The sequence below is a fragment of the Gymnoscopelus microlampas genome, assembly GCF_963454915.1.
Source record: "Gymnoscopelus microlampas genome assembly, chromosome: 20".
Taxonomy (NCBI): domain Eukaryota; kingdom Metazoa; phylum Chordata; class Actinopteri; order Myctophiformes; family Myctophidae; genus Gymnoscopelus; species Gymnoscopelus microlampas.
In genome coordinates, this window is record NC_139957.1 from 38,884,697 (window position 1) to 38,902,586 (window position 17,890).

Below are 17,890 nucleotides of genomic sequence, written 5' to 3' on the forward strand. Positions count from 1 at the left end.
TAGACGCTGCTCGTTATCAAATTATTGTCTTAAAAATTTGACAAAAACAAAAAAATCTCAGTGAATTTAAGGCTTCATGGGGTGCGTAATTGATAGAAAATAAGTCATTTTTTGGGGTGAAGTACTCCTTTAACAGGTCCTTGGCTGGGCGGAGCTGTGATCCAAACTTAGTATTTTACATTGGACCTGCACCTCACTAACCACTGCATTCATGCACCTCCATGCACCACTGATCTGACATTCACGCCTCATTACATATTTGTCATGGGTTACTTTAAAGGAGTAGTTCACCCAAATAATTACTTATTTTCTATCAATTGCACACCCCATGAAGCCTTGAATTCATGGAGATGTTTTAGTTTTTGTCGCATCCCTGAGCCAATAATTTGATAATTTTGATGATGGTCAATAGGAGACTCAGTAGGAGACTCATTTCCATGGATTCAAGGCTTTATGGAGTGTGTAGTTGATAGAAAATAAGTACAATTTTGGGTGAACTACTCTTTTAAATCCATTTCAGTCTGTGATCGATCAGTGTGTGTGTCTCCCTTCCGATTGGATATAGAATATGTATGTCAATACTGTGTTACTATGTTGGTTCACTGTAGGCCTATGGGAGGTCCATTGTCTCTTGACACTTCTAACTTGGAATTCATTGCATCAAGAACTTGATACTTTGATACTTTGATTGAAAACTTTGATACTACTGATTGAAGGCCTGGAAAAGCTGTCTTGGTCTGCACTCTGCACAACAAGTGTCTATTGGTTGCTTTGAGCCTCTGGGAAGGCCCTGTAATAACTGACAGGGCGTTGCTAGTCTCTTTGAACCACTGGGTGGAACATCAGCGGTTCTCAATTTTTTTAATTTCAAGGACTCTCAACTCTCAGAGTTACAGACCTATTAACCATTTGGACCCCCTCGAGGAACCCTGAGGAGGGTGCTCAAAGTGGGGTCCGGGGACCCCCAGGGGTCCTTTGGGGGTACCAGGGGGTCCCCAGCAAAATTAGTTAATATCCACTTTAACCATATTTTATATTTTGGCTATTCAAAAATAGCAGATATATAAGCTCATAGCACGGAGTGCTGCGCGATGAGCTTGTAAATCTGCTATTTTTGAAAAGATCCAATCGAGATGGGGGTCCGCAGCCAAATACATATATCATTTTGGGGGTCCTTGTCTAACATGAAAAAGTTTGAGAACCACTGCATGATGTAATGTATTGCGTGATGTGCACACTGGAGGGCGCTGGTGTCTGTACAATACACGATTGGAGTACAACGGTGAGCATTCCCTGTTATGCCTGATGTCGGACACAGGGGGTCGCTGCTCTCCTTGTAACCACCACTGGGTTACGTAGTGAGTAGAACGAAGGTGCGCCATATTGGGCCAGTGAGTCAGTCTCCATCTCATGCATGTTTCCTCCTTCAGGGAGAGATCTAGATTTATATCCATGTAAATAACTCTTCTCGCCGCAGAAACAACGACCCCCCGACCACCACCATGGAGGCCGTCAAATCCTTTAACAGCGAGGTTTGTTGGAAAAACACACAGAAATGTTTGAAGAACGGGGCAGAGAGAGAGAGGGGTTTGTGTGTCGAGTTCAGTTTTTTTTTTTGCGCTACCGTTAGCATTAGCATGATGGAAGCTAGCAGAGAAGAGAAGGGCAGGCTAGGATGAAGATGCCAAGGATACGACCGTGACGTCACAAACAACCGACACGGGCCCTGATTTTTGTTTTGGCTATTTATATATCAGGGGTTCCCAAACCTTTTAGCTCGAGAACTAAAAGTCAAATGAGTGAAAATTGCAGCTCTAAAAGCGCACAACGCGTCGCTTCGTGCCGCGTTGTGAGCTTGTATATCTGCTATTTTCACTACTAAAAGCGTTTTTTTATTAGTTAAGTGTAATATTCGATTTTCTGAATTTATTTATGAAATACTTTTGAAGAATGTTGGAATTGTTTTTTTAATTGATGTAAAGTTGTGATGTTCCTGTTTATACTTTTAAAAATCTTTTTAAATGGGATATTTATATATTTTTTAATATAGGAAACAAGAAAAAAGGGAATAATTACTCGCGACCCACAAATGGGTCTCGACCCACTGTTTTGGAAACAGTGTTTTATATTGTTTTGTGTCCAGTGTTACTTGCTATTTTCCAAATATTTTAAATACATTTTGAACTTGAGAAATTGGACTTTCTCCACCATGAGTACTTTTACTTTTGGTACTTTTAAGTACATTGTATACCAATACTTTTGTACTTTTACTCAAGTACATTTTTAATACAGGACTTTTACTTGTAACAAAGTATTTCTACATTGCGGTATTGATGCTTTCACTTAAGTAAAGAATGTGAGTACTTTATTCATCACTGGTGGGCACTGCCTTATTTCCAACGACGGCGCTCCTTTGTGACGCAATCGACGCATCCTTGGTATCCTTGTACCATGGAGCGGCAGGCACCAGGCAGGCCGCAGTCAACCGTTAAATAAACTCTTTTTTTATAATGCCTGGACCAAACCTTTAATAACCACATGCACCCTGGGGTGCCTATGTTGACCATGTCTTTATTATAGGCCAACATTTAGAAACACAAAAAACAAAACAATTTCTTCCCCCACAAACAAGTGTCTGCGAAAATAGCAGATCTGCAAGCCCACAAAGGCGTTGCATTGCAACGCCTTTGTGGGCTTGTAGCATGTAGAATCATAACCTAAGCATAAAAAAGGGCATATTGTGGTTAAAAGACTAAATTAGAAGCCGTTAATATCTGCAGTTAAGTCAGTAGTATTGACTTTTAACTGTAGCAACCATCCACAGTTGGCTAACTGGCTAAAAGTTAATGCTAGCTAACCGCCTTGGTTTTGATGTTTATTATTTAGCTATTGGCTAATTTCTATTCCTGGAGGAGGTTATTGTGTTTACTAGAAGTATGATCATTAAAACAGCTTTTAAATGAGCATCCATGACTCCCTACTGATCTAAAAGAAAAGAAAGAGGGGAAAAAAGACTGGTGTATAATTGTGTTATTACACATTCATTCCATTATGCCTTGGTTGTCTGATTTAGCTAGCTAGTTAGCAACTGCTAACTGTTGTACCGCAAAATGCACTAAACAACACACACACACACACACACACACACACACACACACACACACACACACACACACACACACACACACACACACACCATCATTAGTCTGCATTGAGAGTATACTGTAGACATGATCCTAGAAAGTGGTTAAATCAGGCTAAAAAATATCATTCTGGGATAGATGGGCTTTATGAGATGCAACACTGAATTATATATTGTATTATTTCATATTTAATACAGGGCTCTTCAACAAGGGGTCCTGGACCCCTAGGGGGTCCTCAGAGCTACTATAGGGGGCCCGCCAAATCTTTGTGTGATAGGATTTAGTTTTTTTACATTAACCACTTGAACCCTAGAATTCCTTTTCTGAGGGGAACATTAGCAGAACAAATAGCAGATCTACAAGCTCTCAACGCCTCGCGCTGCGAGGCGTTGAGAGCTTGTAGATCGGCTATTTTTGGCAAAGAGGCTTATAGGTGTAGAGGGGAAAAAGAGCAGACTAAGTAAAAAAAAACTTTAAATCTGAAACTCAATTTTATACAATATAGAGTAGGGGGTCCCTGCTTCATCTTTCTCTCTCAGCTAGGGGGTCCTTGGCCTGAAAACGTTGAAGACCCCTGATTTAATATATAACACATTTCTCAAAACGGGGGATGTCGCATCTGATCATAAAGGAGACTGGGTTATTATTATCCCACTGATTGGACACCAATAGCCTTGAAAGTGCGCCGTCTGCCTCAGGGTCCGGTGCAGATGAACAAGACACCACATCACGTACGCTCCTATGGGATGAGACTATTATCGTTTGTTGTGGTTTAAAAAAACGCTCACAATAATCGTATCCTGGAGATTTTTATTTATTGTGAAATCTCAGCTTTTGTTGAGCTGCAAATTCAGTACCACTTAAAAACCCTCTGTACTTGATCAAACAGACCTGTAAAGAGCACATTTGGTACGCTCTTACCAGGGGTCTTCAAAGTTTTCAGGCCAAGGACCCCCTAGCTGAGAGAGAGATGAAGCAGGGACCCCCTCTATATTGTATAAAATTGTGTTTCAGATTATTCTTTTTTTGTTTACTTGGTCTGCTCTTTTTTTCCCTCTACACCTATATACCTCTTTGCCAAAAATAGCCGATCTGCAAGCCCACAACGCCTCGCGCTGCGAGGCGTTGTGGGCTTGTAGATCGGCTATTTTTGGCTAAAGTTCTCCTCATAAAAGGGATGCTATGGTCAAGTGGTTAAGGTAAAAAGAAAAATCATATCACACAAAGATTTGGCGGACCCCCTATAGTAACTCTGAGGACCCCCTGGGGGTCCCGGACCCCCTGTTGAAGACCCCTGCTCTACACAAATCGATTGGCCAAAATAGCAGATTTACGTGACCCCCCCCAGAACAGGTTTGCTAGGGGTTCAAGAGGTTGACAAAAGTGGTATTTTAAGTATTTTGATTATCGCAATAATATTGTTGATCACAATTATTTTTGCCACAATAATCGTGACATGCAATTTTCATATCGCCCCATCCCTACACACAGAAAGAACCTCAGCGTTAATGTAGCTCTGATTCAGATTCTCATAGCTAAAGTAATAGTATGTAACTTTGCCCTGTGTTGACATGTCAAAACAATATATACATATTTTACCAATCATTTCCGTCTATACCAGCAGTTATGAGCCACTGGAGCAGTGTGGTGGTGTTTACCTGCAGAAACACATTGTCCTCTCGCTGTATTTGGGTGCTTGACAGATGACAGGGACGTTTTTGGGCTACCAAAACAAACCGTGAAAACACCAGAATACAGTGTGAGGGCAGTGTGTGTGTCTGCACACCACCACACTACTCAAGTGGTATAGATGGAAATGCAAATAATGGCTTAAAAAATATATATTGTTTTGTTATGTAAAAGCAGGGAAAAGTTACATACGATGCCTTTAACCCATTAAGACCTGAGACGATTCTTTAAAAAAATCTAAATCCGAACAGTTTTTTGAAAAACAAAAACAAAACCTTTTTTCAAGATTTTTCAAAAATAGCAGATCTATCTGCTATTTTTGAATAGCCAAAGAAATCTTAAGTGACACAGATGCGTTCCAGGTCTTATAAACGCTGAGGATTTTGCTGTGTACACAATTAAACAACATCTGGGGCAAAACACGTTGTTTACGCCCCGGCAGCCCCTGTTAAAACTGTTTTGTAAGGATTCATTATTCATTTGTAAGAGCTCCACAAATCATATTCTTGTCAATACATGTGTTGACAACAAGACAGAAATAGAAATGCTGATTTGTCTTGATATCATATTACTGAGGCGTTGCTGGTCAGTTTTCGTTTTTATACTTTGAAGTTCTGAAAAATGAATCACAGTTGAAATCACAATTGGAATATTCTGCAAATAATCACACACTTGTCAGTATTGTTTCAGCCTCAGGTACACACACACACACACACACACACACACACACACACACACACACACACACACACACACACACACACACACACACACACACACACACACACACACACACACACACACACACACACAGGAACTGGAAGATATATGGCTGATGAGATGTTCTTATTTTGTCTTCTTCCAGCTGTACTCGCTGAATGAGTACAAACCTCCCATCTCCAAGGCCAAGATGACCAACATCACCAAGACGGGAATCAAAGCTATTAAAGTAAGTATGTTCAGGTGAAGAATGAGGCAGGCTAAACATGTAGGAACAAAATAATCGGTCGGAAAAGTGAGATCCTTCCCTTTGCAATCATAAATCACTTTTAAAATATATTTTTATGCAAAACACTATGCAAAAGGTTACAAGCCAGTCCCTTTCTCATGCAGGCTATGCGAACATAACGTTAAATGATAAGGCCATAAAGGATATCCAAATGTTTCTTTGTGGCAAACTGCAGTCATTTATGGGACTTGATGTATTCAGATAATACATTTAATAGGTAATGCCTTTCTAATTTACAATTTTATTAGACCTGAGCCATCGTTGTTACCCTTAATAAGGAACACAACACAAGTACTGAATATGACTAATCTAGTTTTAATCTTTTTTTAATCCATTTTCAATGTGTGGTGGGCAGTTTGCCAACATCTATACTCATTGCAGTTTATTTCTGGGGCTAGACTAGTTTATCTGTATCCTGTAGGGTTCATATTTAATATGCATCCTGATTAAAGACCTAAACAGAACATGGAAAACTAATAGTATGACATATTATTTTATTATCATGTAGCACTTTAACCACATGTAACCTGCAAGACATTGCTGTAGAAGTAACTACTGGAGGGCCTAGCATAGAGCCCTGGAGGACCTGGGTCAACTAAGTATATAGGGATTCAGGCCCCGTGTCCACTGGGTTTTTTTCTCTGCTGAAAACGCCAGGGCAGTTGACAGTTGTCTGGTAGCGCGTCCAGGTGCCCGAGTTTAAAATATTTTAGCCTCATGTGCACGCGCGAGCGCAAGGTAAATGCCCAGTGCAACGCCAAGCTGCTGGAGTTTCCAAGAATGCGGTGCTCCCGTTATAAACGATTAAAAACATGCACTGCGCTCATAAAAAAACATTGTGGTGAACTGGAAACAGGGCCTATGTGGTTAAGAAGGTGCTTGGAAATTACCTGGTTAGTATTGCTTTGGCCAAAATTGTCCAGTGAATTAAATTCAGCAGCTCATGCTGACAGGATAACATCCATGGATAGGATAATGTTCTACAGAACAGGACAAACAACATTTGATTCCCTATATATAGTCTTGGAGTCTTGGAGTCTTGGCTATGCAATGAATGGTGCCAACATCAGACACTAATATTATAGCCTTAAATCTGTTACCTGTATGTCCTTACCTGGGTTTTGAGCCTGGGGCCCCTGCGTGAGCGCCGACATTACTACCGTTGAGCTAAGATAGAGAGCCCATTTGGGCAGAGGATGTATTTTCAGTGCAATACTTCTTTGTCAACCAGTAGTGGTCTTACCCAATTGCAGAAAATAACTTTTATTAACTAGGTAAAGTTGCGGATTGCAGCTTTATAGTTAGGTGCTTTGACTGTAATATTGTTTTCCCCTGTAAGAATGGAGGTGAAATTATGCCATTAGTTGCAGTTTCCAAACTCGTGCATTTCAATAGGATTTAAAAATCTAGACTGCAGACAAAAACATAACAGCTCAAAAGAGTTTATTATTTCCTTTTATTTCTGTTGCAGCAGAAAAAATACGATTCCAAACATGCTTATTGGAAGAGTCTAAATATTGCAGTATCGGTCTTCCACATTGTAGTAGATGCAAAAAAGATACTAAAACGCAATCCACTATCCATTTTCAGTTCCTGTGGCCCAAAAATGACTTACAAAGAAAAGAAAATTCTCAGTAATTTCCCAAAGATTTGTAAGTGTTTTTGCAGCTGGTGTGTGAAGGGTGTGAGTGCAATGGGAGGCAGCTGTGTTGGCAATGCTACAAACTCCTGTTTGTGTCTAGTCCCTGATAAATATGAAAAACCCTAGTGTTCCAATTCTGGAGCCAAACATTTGGCCAAAATACCGATATACAAACTCACATAGCGCCACAACGTGTTATGAGCTTGTAGATGTGCTATTTTCAGCCAAGATGTTTAGTGTAGAGGGAAAATAGATGGGGAGGGGGGGCTAGTAATAGACCCCTGGGGGACCCCGGTCAGCCAAGTATATACGATTTAAGTGGTTACATATCTATAGGAAATACTGAGTCCATTTCAGGAGACGAAAAAAAGTTGTAGTTGGATATTTTCCCTTTTTAATGCAGCATTATCTTTACTCTAATTTCTCTTAAGTTGACAGTTTGCTGCAAAACAAACCTAGGTTTCTCATAAGCTGGACCTATGACCAGAAAAAGACTGATAAATGGTCACAATAGCGAAATCACTGGCCATGTCCAAACATCTTGTTTGACAACTGACTTGTAAAGGCAAAATCTCGTAGCATAGTGTTTCTCTGAGATGCTCGATGGATTGGGTGGTGGTATTATCTCAAGCCCAGTTCAGATCAAAGATTCACGACAAGCCAAATCCGAACGTTGTAGAGGAGAATGAGAACGGTGTGAACTACGCCGTCTCAGAATGTCTGAAGCCGGCTGATCTCGTCTCAGGGAATTAACCGCGGTGAAGTTTTAGAATGTTAACTATGTGTGGAGCATGGCCACGTTGGTTAAACAATCAAGAAAGAATTTTTAGGAAAAAAAGTCTCTAAGTCTTTAAGTAAACCGTTAACCATTTATGACTTTTTTTTCCTATTAATTACACACCCCATGGAGACTTGAATTCATGGAGATTTTTTTTTCTTCGAATTCCTTAGCCAATAATTTGATGACCCAGCGGCGGCTCAAAGTGTCAACTTTGAGTCTCCTACTGGAGACATTAGCATCTTTCCGCCGGTCATCAAATTATTGGCTTAGGAATGCGACAAAAACGAAAAAAGAACAAAAAAAGAATTCAAGGCTTCATGGGGTGTGTATTTGATAGAAAATAAGTCATTTGTTGGATGAACTATCCGCTTAATGCGTAAAGTTTTGTCTCATCGTGAATCATAACTGAACAGTCGTTCACATCGTTTTGATTATTTTGCAAGGAGTCACCATCTCTTCGCCGGCTTGTCGTAAATCTTTGATCTGAGCCAACTAACGTCTTTCCTTTAGTAGAAGCGTTCTTATCCTATAACACTAGTCCATGAAGGACTGCAGCCCTCGGAGATCAATTCATGACGATACTACACACTTAACGATCAATTTACTGCCATGTCATGTGTTTAATTCATCTTTGTTCTTTCGTCAGTTTTCCTTGTGAAGGATCTTTTCTGTTGCTGTGTGAATAACACATGTTTCCCTTCCCTCAGCAGCTCTCCCAGCTCCCCAAAAGCACTGAAAGTGAAGCAGGAGGATGGGGTGGAGACTGAGAGAGAGTTACAAAGAGATAAGAGAATCCCTTACCAGCTTAGGTAGGAGTATGGGTTGTTTCACAAGGAAGATGGACCAACAAAAACAAAAAAAAGCATTGAGACATAATTTGTTCCCACACACACTGGGGAAAGTGGGGGTTGGCTCTGGGCCTCTATACCCCTCTGTCTCTGGATGTTATGCTTTGGTCCATGTTTGCAGCTTTGAGCTAGTTTTCTCCTTGGTGGAACTTATATCAGCGTCTTGAAGGGTGGATTTGCAGATTTTTATATACTGTATATACGTGTGTATATGTATCATATATGTATATATATGTGTATATATACGTGTATATATATTTTTTTCTTTTCCTGAATCCTCTCCATTGTGGACATATGCAGATCAAAGAATAAACACACCCACACACTGCCTTCACTTGCACATTAACCAATTTAGACTGGGAACGCATCTGTGTGTCATTTTTAGATGTCTTTGGCTATTCAAAAATATTTGATTTTTTTTTTGAAAAATCGTGAACATTCGTGGCAAAATCTTGGATTATATATTTTTTAAAGCGAACATTTGTAAAATATTTAGTTCCAGGAACCCCCAGAAGCAAAAATTTGATTTACAAATGTCCGCCAATAAAAAGAAAAAAATTCAAATATTTGCACAACTTTTCATGATTTTTCAAAAATAGCAGATCTAGCTTGTATATCTGCTATTTTTGAATAGCCCAACGAAATCTAAAAATTACACACAGATGCGTTCCCGGTCTTAAAGGAAAGTTTAATCTTGTTTCGGTCAAGGACCCTCTTCAGGCATTGATTAGACAGTGAATGTGCAGCAGGGTTTCTTTTTTAATTATCTGATCTGTATGTGTATACTTCACTGATTTTATTCAGGTGTCAAAGAGACCTGATTACACTGTGGGCATGTGAAAATGTGATTTATCACTTCCCAATGCAATCTTTTGTCTCGAAATGATGCCTCTCAAAGGTGCCACAAAAACTCTTGCCTGCCCAGCCTATGTAAAACTGGGGAAGTTCTCACAATGGAATGACAGTGATGCAGGCAAAAAGATCTGTGAAGTCGCCCTTTAATGCTTCATTAGTGTGCATTAGGATGGTTGAAAAGTGTCACAGCTCCAGTGGATTTATCCCAAAGACAGCCCTTTCTAGTTTGGTCAGAGGATGGACAACATCACATGTTTGTGGAGGAGTTTGAATGTGATTTCTAAACCGGGAGTGATGGTCCTTGTTAGTTGTCGTTGTTGTTCGTTGTTTGGCGTAGGTGACTTGTTGTATTGGACTAGCTGGTACCACACACAGTGAATTTGCATCGTTGAGCACATTTATATACACAACACTAGCATTACACATGGTTAACTTATCACATAATGCGGTGGTTTTCAACCAGTGGTCCTGGGACCACCAGTGGTCCTTGAGGGAGTACCAGGGGGTCCCCGGCAAAATGAGTTAATAGCGTTACAATCATTTTTAACCACTTTAGCTTTGGCTATTCAAAAATAGCAGATATACAAGCTCATAGCGCGGCACTTGTAGATCTGCTATTTTTGGAAAAACCTTGAAAAAGTGTGCATATCTTTTGAATATTTATATTTTTTAAAGCGAAAATTAACCGATATCTTTGCTTCTGGGGGTCCCTGGCACAAAACCAATTCAATTGGCGGTCCGCGGCCAAATGTATATCAATGTAGGGGTCCTTGGCATGAAAAAGGTTGTAAACCACTGACATAATGTATCCATGTCGCTGTCGGGCAGAATATCTCCATATTCTAACTTTTTGTGTTTTTGTAAATGAATGCCTTGGCCTACTTGATCATACTACGGCGTCACTCAAAAGTAGCAGATCCACAAGTTTGAGCTTGTCTGTCTGCTACTTTTTGAATCCTGAAAAGTAACGGTTTTGGACATGTGAGGTTTCCACCCGACAGAGACGATAAGTTGTTTAGGTTGTGCTGTGTTCTTGTTCATTGCTGCATGGATGGTTTTGATAGAAATTGCCTTGTGGAGAAATAACATCAGGGAAAGTCTGTATTCTTCTGTGTGGAAGACCTAGCCTTTTCACCACTGCCACTGTAGTACACACTGATTCATTTATACCCTACCAGAGAAGAAGAGGACAGGAACACACACGGCTCATGTTTCTAACACAAACACTGAAATGCAATGACTACATTTCCAATGTTTAGTAGTGTTGTAGAGCTGATGGTGGACCTGTCTACGCTGTCTGCAATGTTTTATTGGTTACATTGCTAGTAAGCCAGGAGAGACACATTCTTGATACTACTAACACAAGTAAGACGCGCAAACGCTGGAAGCGAACGCAGCTCGAAAATATTGTGTATTTACGGACTGTGTGTGTGTGTTTTGACTGTAGCTGCACTCTGGCGCACTCTGTGGGTTGCACACAGGCAGTGCAGGCAGTGCACACATACTGCACACACACAGACAGACAGAGCCACAAGCCGAGCAGAGTTTCATAGTAGGCTCCACTTGGGCGGAGGCCTCCTTCCGCGTTCGCAACAAGTGCCGCACACACCATGGCTGGCTGTCAGGGTTTCTGCAAGTGATCAGGCACCTACACACAAGAGAGGAGACGGCAATTTTCTATGCAGTGCAGTCTGATGTTTTGACGAATGTCATTCACAATACTAGGGGGGTGCAACAGTTAATCAAACAAATTTGCCTAATCAATTATAAAAAATAACCAATTTTAAGAAAATTATATATTTTTCTAAAATAGCAGAAATAGCCAAAAGTACTTGTAGATTGGCTAGTTTTGCGTGACACAGTTGTATGACTAAATATTTATTAAATGATGATTAATCACACTAGTCGATTATAAAAAACCTTGGAAATTCTTTTGCGTACACACGTTGATAAAACAATTGAGCTTAAACAAAAATGCGCTTATCGATTATGCGATTAAAATCTGTTGCCATCTGAAATAATAACAAAAGGACTACTATTTATTTAGCATTGCTTTGACTGAAACTTGGTGAAAATATGTCAACTGGACCAGTTGGAATTGAAGGCTCAGTTTATATTGGCATGGGTGCAGTGGGTTAGTTGTGGGTTTGTGTTAGTGGGACTCACAGGACCTGAGCTAAGTTCAATTATGAATAACAGCTGATTGAAGTACGATAGCTAAATAGAAGGAATAACATACCGCTGTCGGGAAAAAGCCTTATTTCATTAATCGCCCGCTCAGGTGAAATGTCGTAAGTGCAATGTCTAATTTTCAGGATTTCAGGACAAAAGCAGCAAAAGTAGCTTGATCTTGATAGCAAGATCTACAAGCTCAAAAGTCAAAACACGTCACTTCGTGCTGCGTTTCGAGCTTGTAGATCTGCTACTTTTGCTGCTTTTGTGTGATGCTGTAGTGTGATCAAGTAGGGCATTCATTTAGGAAAAAAACACAAAAAGAGAGGAGAAGAGAATATGGAGAGAAGAGCTTTCTGCCCGACAGCGACGAAAGTATGCACTATTTCTATCATACGATGGTGTCATGCGAAAGTAGTGAAAATATTGACGATTTGCGGCTATGAGAGCTTTAAGCGCATTGATTGGATCCATTGGAACACAGGTTCTTTCTTTCCTTTTCCTGAAAAGTAACAATTATACACAAGGTAAACAGACGACATGAGTACAACTGGAGCCACAGTCAACTGTATTTTTGACCAGTTTGTCTGTCAGACAAGAATAGGATTGTGAGTAGAGGCCCCTATGATGGAGACCTGGAATCTGATTGATCTGGAAAGCCGGATCAGTCATTCAATCAAACCATGGTGATCATGTTTGCTGAACTGACTTGACAGACCATGACACCCCCCATTCTGTCTGGGACAGTAGCCTGATGCGAGTTAAGCACAGCGTTTGCTGCAGCCGACTAGATTATGTAATTATTGGAATAATTGATCTGATTAATTTAGACCGGGGGTCTTCAACAGGGGGTCCGGGACCCCTAGGGGGTCCTCAGAGTTACTACAGGGGGTCCGCCAAATCTTTGTGTTATAATTGTTTTTTTTTTACCTTAACCACTTGAACCCTAATATCCCTTTTCTGAGGAGAACTTGAGCCAAAAATAGCAGATCTACAACAAGAGGTTGTAGATCGGCTATTTTTGGCAAAGAGTTATAGGTGTGTACAGGGAAAAAAGAGCAGCAAAAGCTTATCTCAAACACAATTTTATACAATATAGAGGGGGTCCCTGCTTCATCTCTCTCTCAGCGAGGGGGTCCTTGGCCTGAAAATGTTGAAGACCCCTGATTTAGACCATAAAATCCCTGTAAAATGATGTATTCAAATATAAAATGTTTTAAGTGGCCGATCACACCGAATCAACCCAGCAAAACAATTGTTTTCCTATGGTGCGGCATGGCCAGCATGCGCTTCTCTTGTGCCAAGCGTCAAGTTTTTGTAGCTTTAATTTATTTTTAGTTTAAAACGATCAGTGATTTATTGGTGAAAGGGATCCAGTTAGTGATCCCAGATCGGCACTCCTTCTCGAGGTTGATGAATACAAGCAAATCTGTACCGAGAACCGGTACCATACTAGAACCGGTACCACCACATCCCATACTACCGATACCGTATAGTAGTAATAGTACTGAATAGGTACCGTTTTGTAGTGCAGTGTAGATTTGGGCTGATCTAGAATCAGCACAAAGTAAGGCAGCGCTGGCAGCAGGCTGTCAGAATGAAACCAAGTGTCCCTCTGTTGTTCAACATTGTTTAAAAAAAGAAAAAATAATTTAGCAGTGCTTTAGTACAACATTGTTCAAATTGGCCTTGGCAAAGAAAAAAAAATCAGGCGATATGTAGTGCATTGGGAACTCCTTATAATGGTTATGGCTGAGTCATAGTGGCAACGTGGTCCGCCTGCTGGCCGGCCGGCCGGTCAGTCGTCCCTTAAGCCAATTTTAATATAGGAAGAAAGATCAAACCAAATAGCCCATTGGTATTAATTGTATAGCAGTTTTGTGTACATTATAACATTAATTTGCTTCAGCCCTCAGTTCATTCATTGCCAGTAGGAGTTAATAATGCTTATGAGAAGAGATTATCCAGTCTTTTCATGAAAACACAAATGTTTTTAAATTAGTTTTGATATGCACTGTACACAACTTGAGCCACTAGTAGGGTAGTAATTTCTGGGTGTCAATAGGTTCTTTAATGGCCCCTGAAGATTATACTAAACACAATAAGTGTTTCAGTGTATATACACTTAATTACCTCTTAACTGGTAATTACATTACCGTGTCTCTGGTCTGCTCAGGGGGTTTTGTTTTGTATCTTTTGTTACAGTAGACATTCAGGGAAGTGTTATTTGCTGAGTAATAGATGCCATATATTTGTGTCCGACCCCGATTGTGGGGTGTTCTAGACCATGAAAATCAAGAAATCATAGATTGATCAAAGTTTCTATTTGAGTATATATCTACCACAAATAACCTTTGATAGATAAAAAAACATAAATAATACAAATAACCACAAATAGCTTTTTGATATAAAAAAAAGAAAGAAACTTTATTTTATTCAACCACTTAAGCTACACTACAAGCTAATGCAATAATTTAGATGAACTTACATTTTTGAACTCAAATCATTGCTTCTGGAGGTCCCTGAATTTTCTTTTTAGACTGGGAGACAAATACATACCAATTTTAGGGTCCTTGACATGAAAAGGTTGCACTGCCCTAAAGAGACACTTTGAGGCAGCCACCACTAGGGTGTAAAGGTATACCATTTTAAGGTATATCTCGTTATCAAGCAATCACGGTTCTGAACCGTGAGCCCTTTGCCTGTCATACCGTACCCACGGTATAAATCACTGTTTCCCAAACACTGGGTCGGTATGCGACGCGTTGTGAGCTTGTAGATCGTCTATTTTCACCAGTTTGGGTCCCGGGAAGACATCAAATTCGTCTTTTGGGTCTCGAGCTAAAAAGTTTGGGAACAGCTGGTAACCCTTGCATTAAATATTTGTATGTAAATGTAGGGCTTGTATGTGAATACTGTAGTCTGAAAATACATTCATAAGATAACATTCAAATTGTCAATACACATTTATTTGTTTTATTATGCAAAAAAACTGAAATTAACATTAACAAGCTCCTCAATCTGTCAATCATAATCGTGTGAAATGGTTGCTAGCATGCCACAGACATCCTAGCATGAAAGATTACATGGCTGTGCTGTCCACTACAGCAGTGGTTCTCAAACCTTTTCATGTCAAGAACCCCCAAATTGACACACATTAGCCCACGGACCCCAATTTGAAAAGATACGCCAGGACCCCCATAAGAGAATACTTTTACAACTGCAGTATAGCAGTGATTCTGAACCATTTTCATTTCAAGGACCCCCAGTTTGATACTGTATGCATTAGGCCACGGACCCCCATTTGATCCCATTTTGATCTCTGGGACCCCCAATCTGCACTGTATTATCATCAGTGTTAATTTAACTCAAGAGTGTGTACAAATGGACCCAAATTACATTTGGTTCCATTTGTACACTCTCTGTTACAGACACATAAGGGTCCATTTGGTTCCTAACCTTCAATCATCTAGCTGGGGACCCCCTGGAACCCCCTCAAGGACCCGTTGGGGGTCCCCAGACCCCACTTTGAGAACCACTGCACTACAGCCCAACACAAACAAACCAGAGCACAGATTCTGACCAACAGATTAGCTAGATTGTATTCATCATCAACACTAGAGAAGGAGTGCTGATCTGGGATCACTAACCGGATCCCCTTCACCAATGATCATTGATCGTTGCCCCTACAAACAAAAAGCTGACTCCAATCTGTATAGGTAATCAGATTTGAGCTGCCTTAAATAACAGGGCCTTAAATACTCATGGATTAAAGTTCTCAGTCTGTTTTTCAGTCATTTGGAAGCATGTCGCGCACCGAAAATAGCCGATCTACAAGCTCACAAAACATTGCGCTGCGGCGTGTTGTGAGCTTGTAGATCGGCTATGTTCAGTTATTAGTTCTAATAAGATTAAAAGAGTATTTGAAGTGGTCAAACTACTAGCGATAGAATACATGTTCAGAAGCATCTTACATCAACCCTAATGATCTCTGATATTTCATCAAAGCAAAGCTTAAAGGTTAAATCCTAAATGGTTGGCTGTATTTAGTCTGTAGAACAGCAGGAAGGAACATTTAGTCGTTTAGAACCATAATACCCAAACATCATGATTCTATATTGTGCTAATTGTTTAGAAAACGGCTCCTTTCATGCTGTTGCACAAATCAGAGATTAGGACTTGGCCTAAAAAATGTCTCAGTCATGAGATTTTATATTGTTTTGCTTTAATCCTTGAATGCTGCTGAACGTGTGATGGTGTTGTTCTGGTGGATTTTAGCGTTGACACTGCAAGCGGCCTGTAGGTATCAGCTAACAGGATGGTTTACTGCTGCAGCATAGTCAATTGTTACTGCATCACGATATCAGTCAGTCCGTGATGTATGCAAAAAATTATATGGCAAAATTTATAATATATAATATTTAATAACAATTACATAATATAAAAACCAAAAGGATAGACACATCTTAAAAGAAGTATACTAAATATTATGAATAATCCACTACAGAGAAGACCCCATTCTTTTCCCACATGCATACAAGTACTGCAGTATGAGAGAGTTATGTTGCTTGGGGACAGAGCCTTGTGGTAGCACCTGGTGTGTGAGCGCGGTCTGTCTCCTGTTCATACACGCTTCACAGACAGGGTTGTACCTAGGGCCGTCACGATTACAACATTTCACAAGTGACACGTTGTAAGCTTGTAGATCTGCTATTTCTGCTTTTCTAATTCCTAATATTTGAAAGTGTATGAAAATCTTTCAGCATGGAAACAATTATGACAATTATGCAAAATAATTTCGATTATCTCAAATAATTGAGATTAGACGATTATGTGCTAATTGTGACCTTGTGGTATTGATAAATGATAGGGCTAGGTCACGATATGACTTCAAATCAATATCACGATTATTTAAAACGTTTGCCTCCAGGGGTGTTGGAAAAATCGATTCATGGAAAAATCGCGATTCTTATTATGAACTTTTTTACTGGTTAAAGTTACAGGAGTTTTTACTTTATGTTTGTGATATGATATATAAGCTTACCATAATCACAGTAAACGTTATCATGTCTTCAGTCATATTCAAGGGCTTTTTTTTAAAACCAACTCCACTTTCAGTTCAGCACAGCTGTGTTGTGTGTGTCACTGTCCAGCTGATGCTCGTTGACACTTGTTAATGTTACCTGCACTCGTTAATGTTACTTAAAAAATAACTTTAAAGAAATAAAATAAAACGTTTTGAATCGAAAAAATAGACTTTTAATCGAATCGTGACCCCCAAGAATTGGAATTGAATCGTGAGAGATAGCAGAAGATTCAATTGCCTCGTTTACGATTACTGTAGGATAATTTAAAAACTAGTGAAAATAGTAAATCTCCAAGCTCACGATGCAACGCAGGACATTTTGCTGGGTTCTGTCTTCCAAAAACTGGAAATTTGGGACAAATTAGCTTATCTCTATATCTGGGGATATTATATATCTGGGCATGATTTTGGGACTGTTGGGTGGTAACCTCATATGTCCAAAACAGTCAAATTCAAATACAGCAAAAGTAGCAGATCTACAAGCTCAAAACTTCCAAGCTTGCAGTGCATGTGCTACTTTTGATGCTTTTGTGTGATGCTGTAGTATGATCAAGTAGGGCGTTAATTTACGAAAAAACTTTACTTGCACATTGAAATGCATTGGAGGAAAAAATGCACAATTTAAACCCATATTTATGAAATGAATGTGTGGATTATTGGAGTGG

General features: G+C 39.8%; 1 protein-coding gene across 4 annotated transcripts in view; it reads left to right on the forward strand.

Moving 5' to 3' along the window:
* Positions 1 to 1,390: 1,390 nt before the first annotated feature.
* The window catches only part of scaf8 (SR-related CTD-associated factor 8), a 49,949-nt gene continuing 33,449 nt past the window's right edge, over positions 1,391 to 17,890 (forward strand). For all 4 annotated transcript variants that reach the window (XM_084045668.1, XM_084045669.1, XM_084045670.1 and 1 more), the window contains exons 1-2: positions 1,391 to 1,532; positions 5,698 to 5,781. In XM_084045668.1, coding sequence (XP_083901794.1) covers positions 1,503 to 1,532; positions 5,698 to 5,781 — 114 coding nt within the window. In that variant the 5' untranslated portion in view covers positions 1,391 to 1,502. The remainder of the gene's footprint in view (positions 1,533 to 5,697; positions 5,782 to 17,890) is intronic.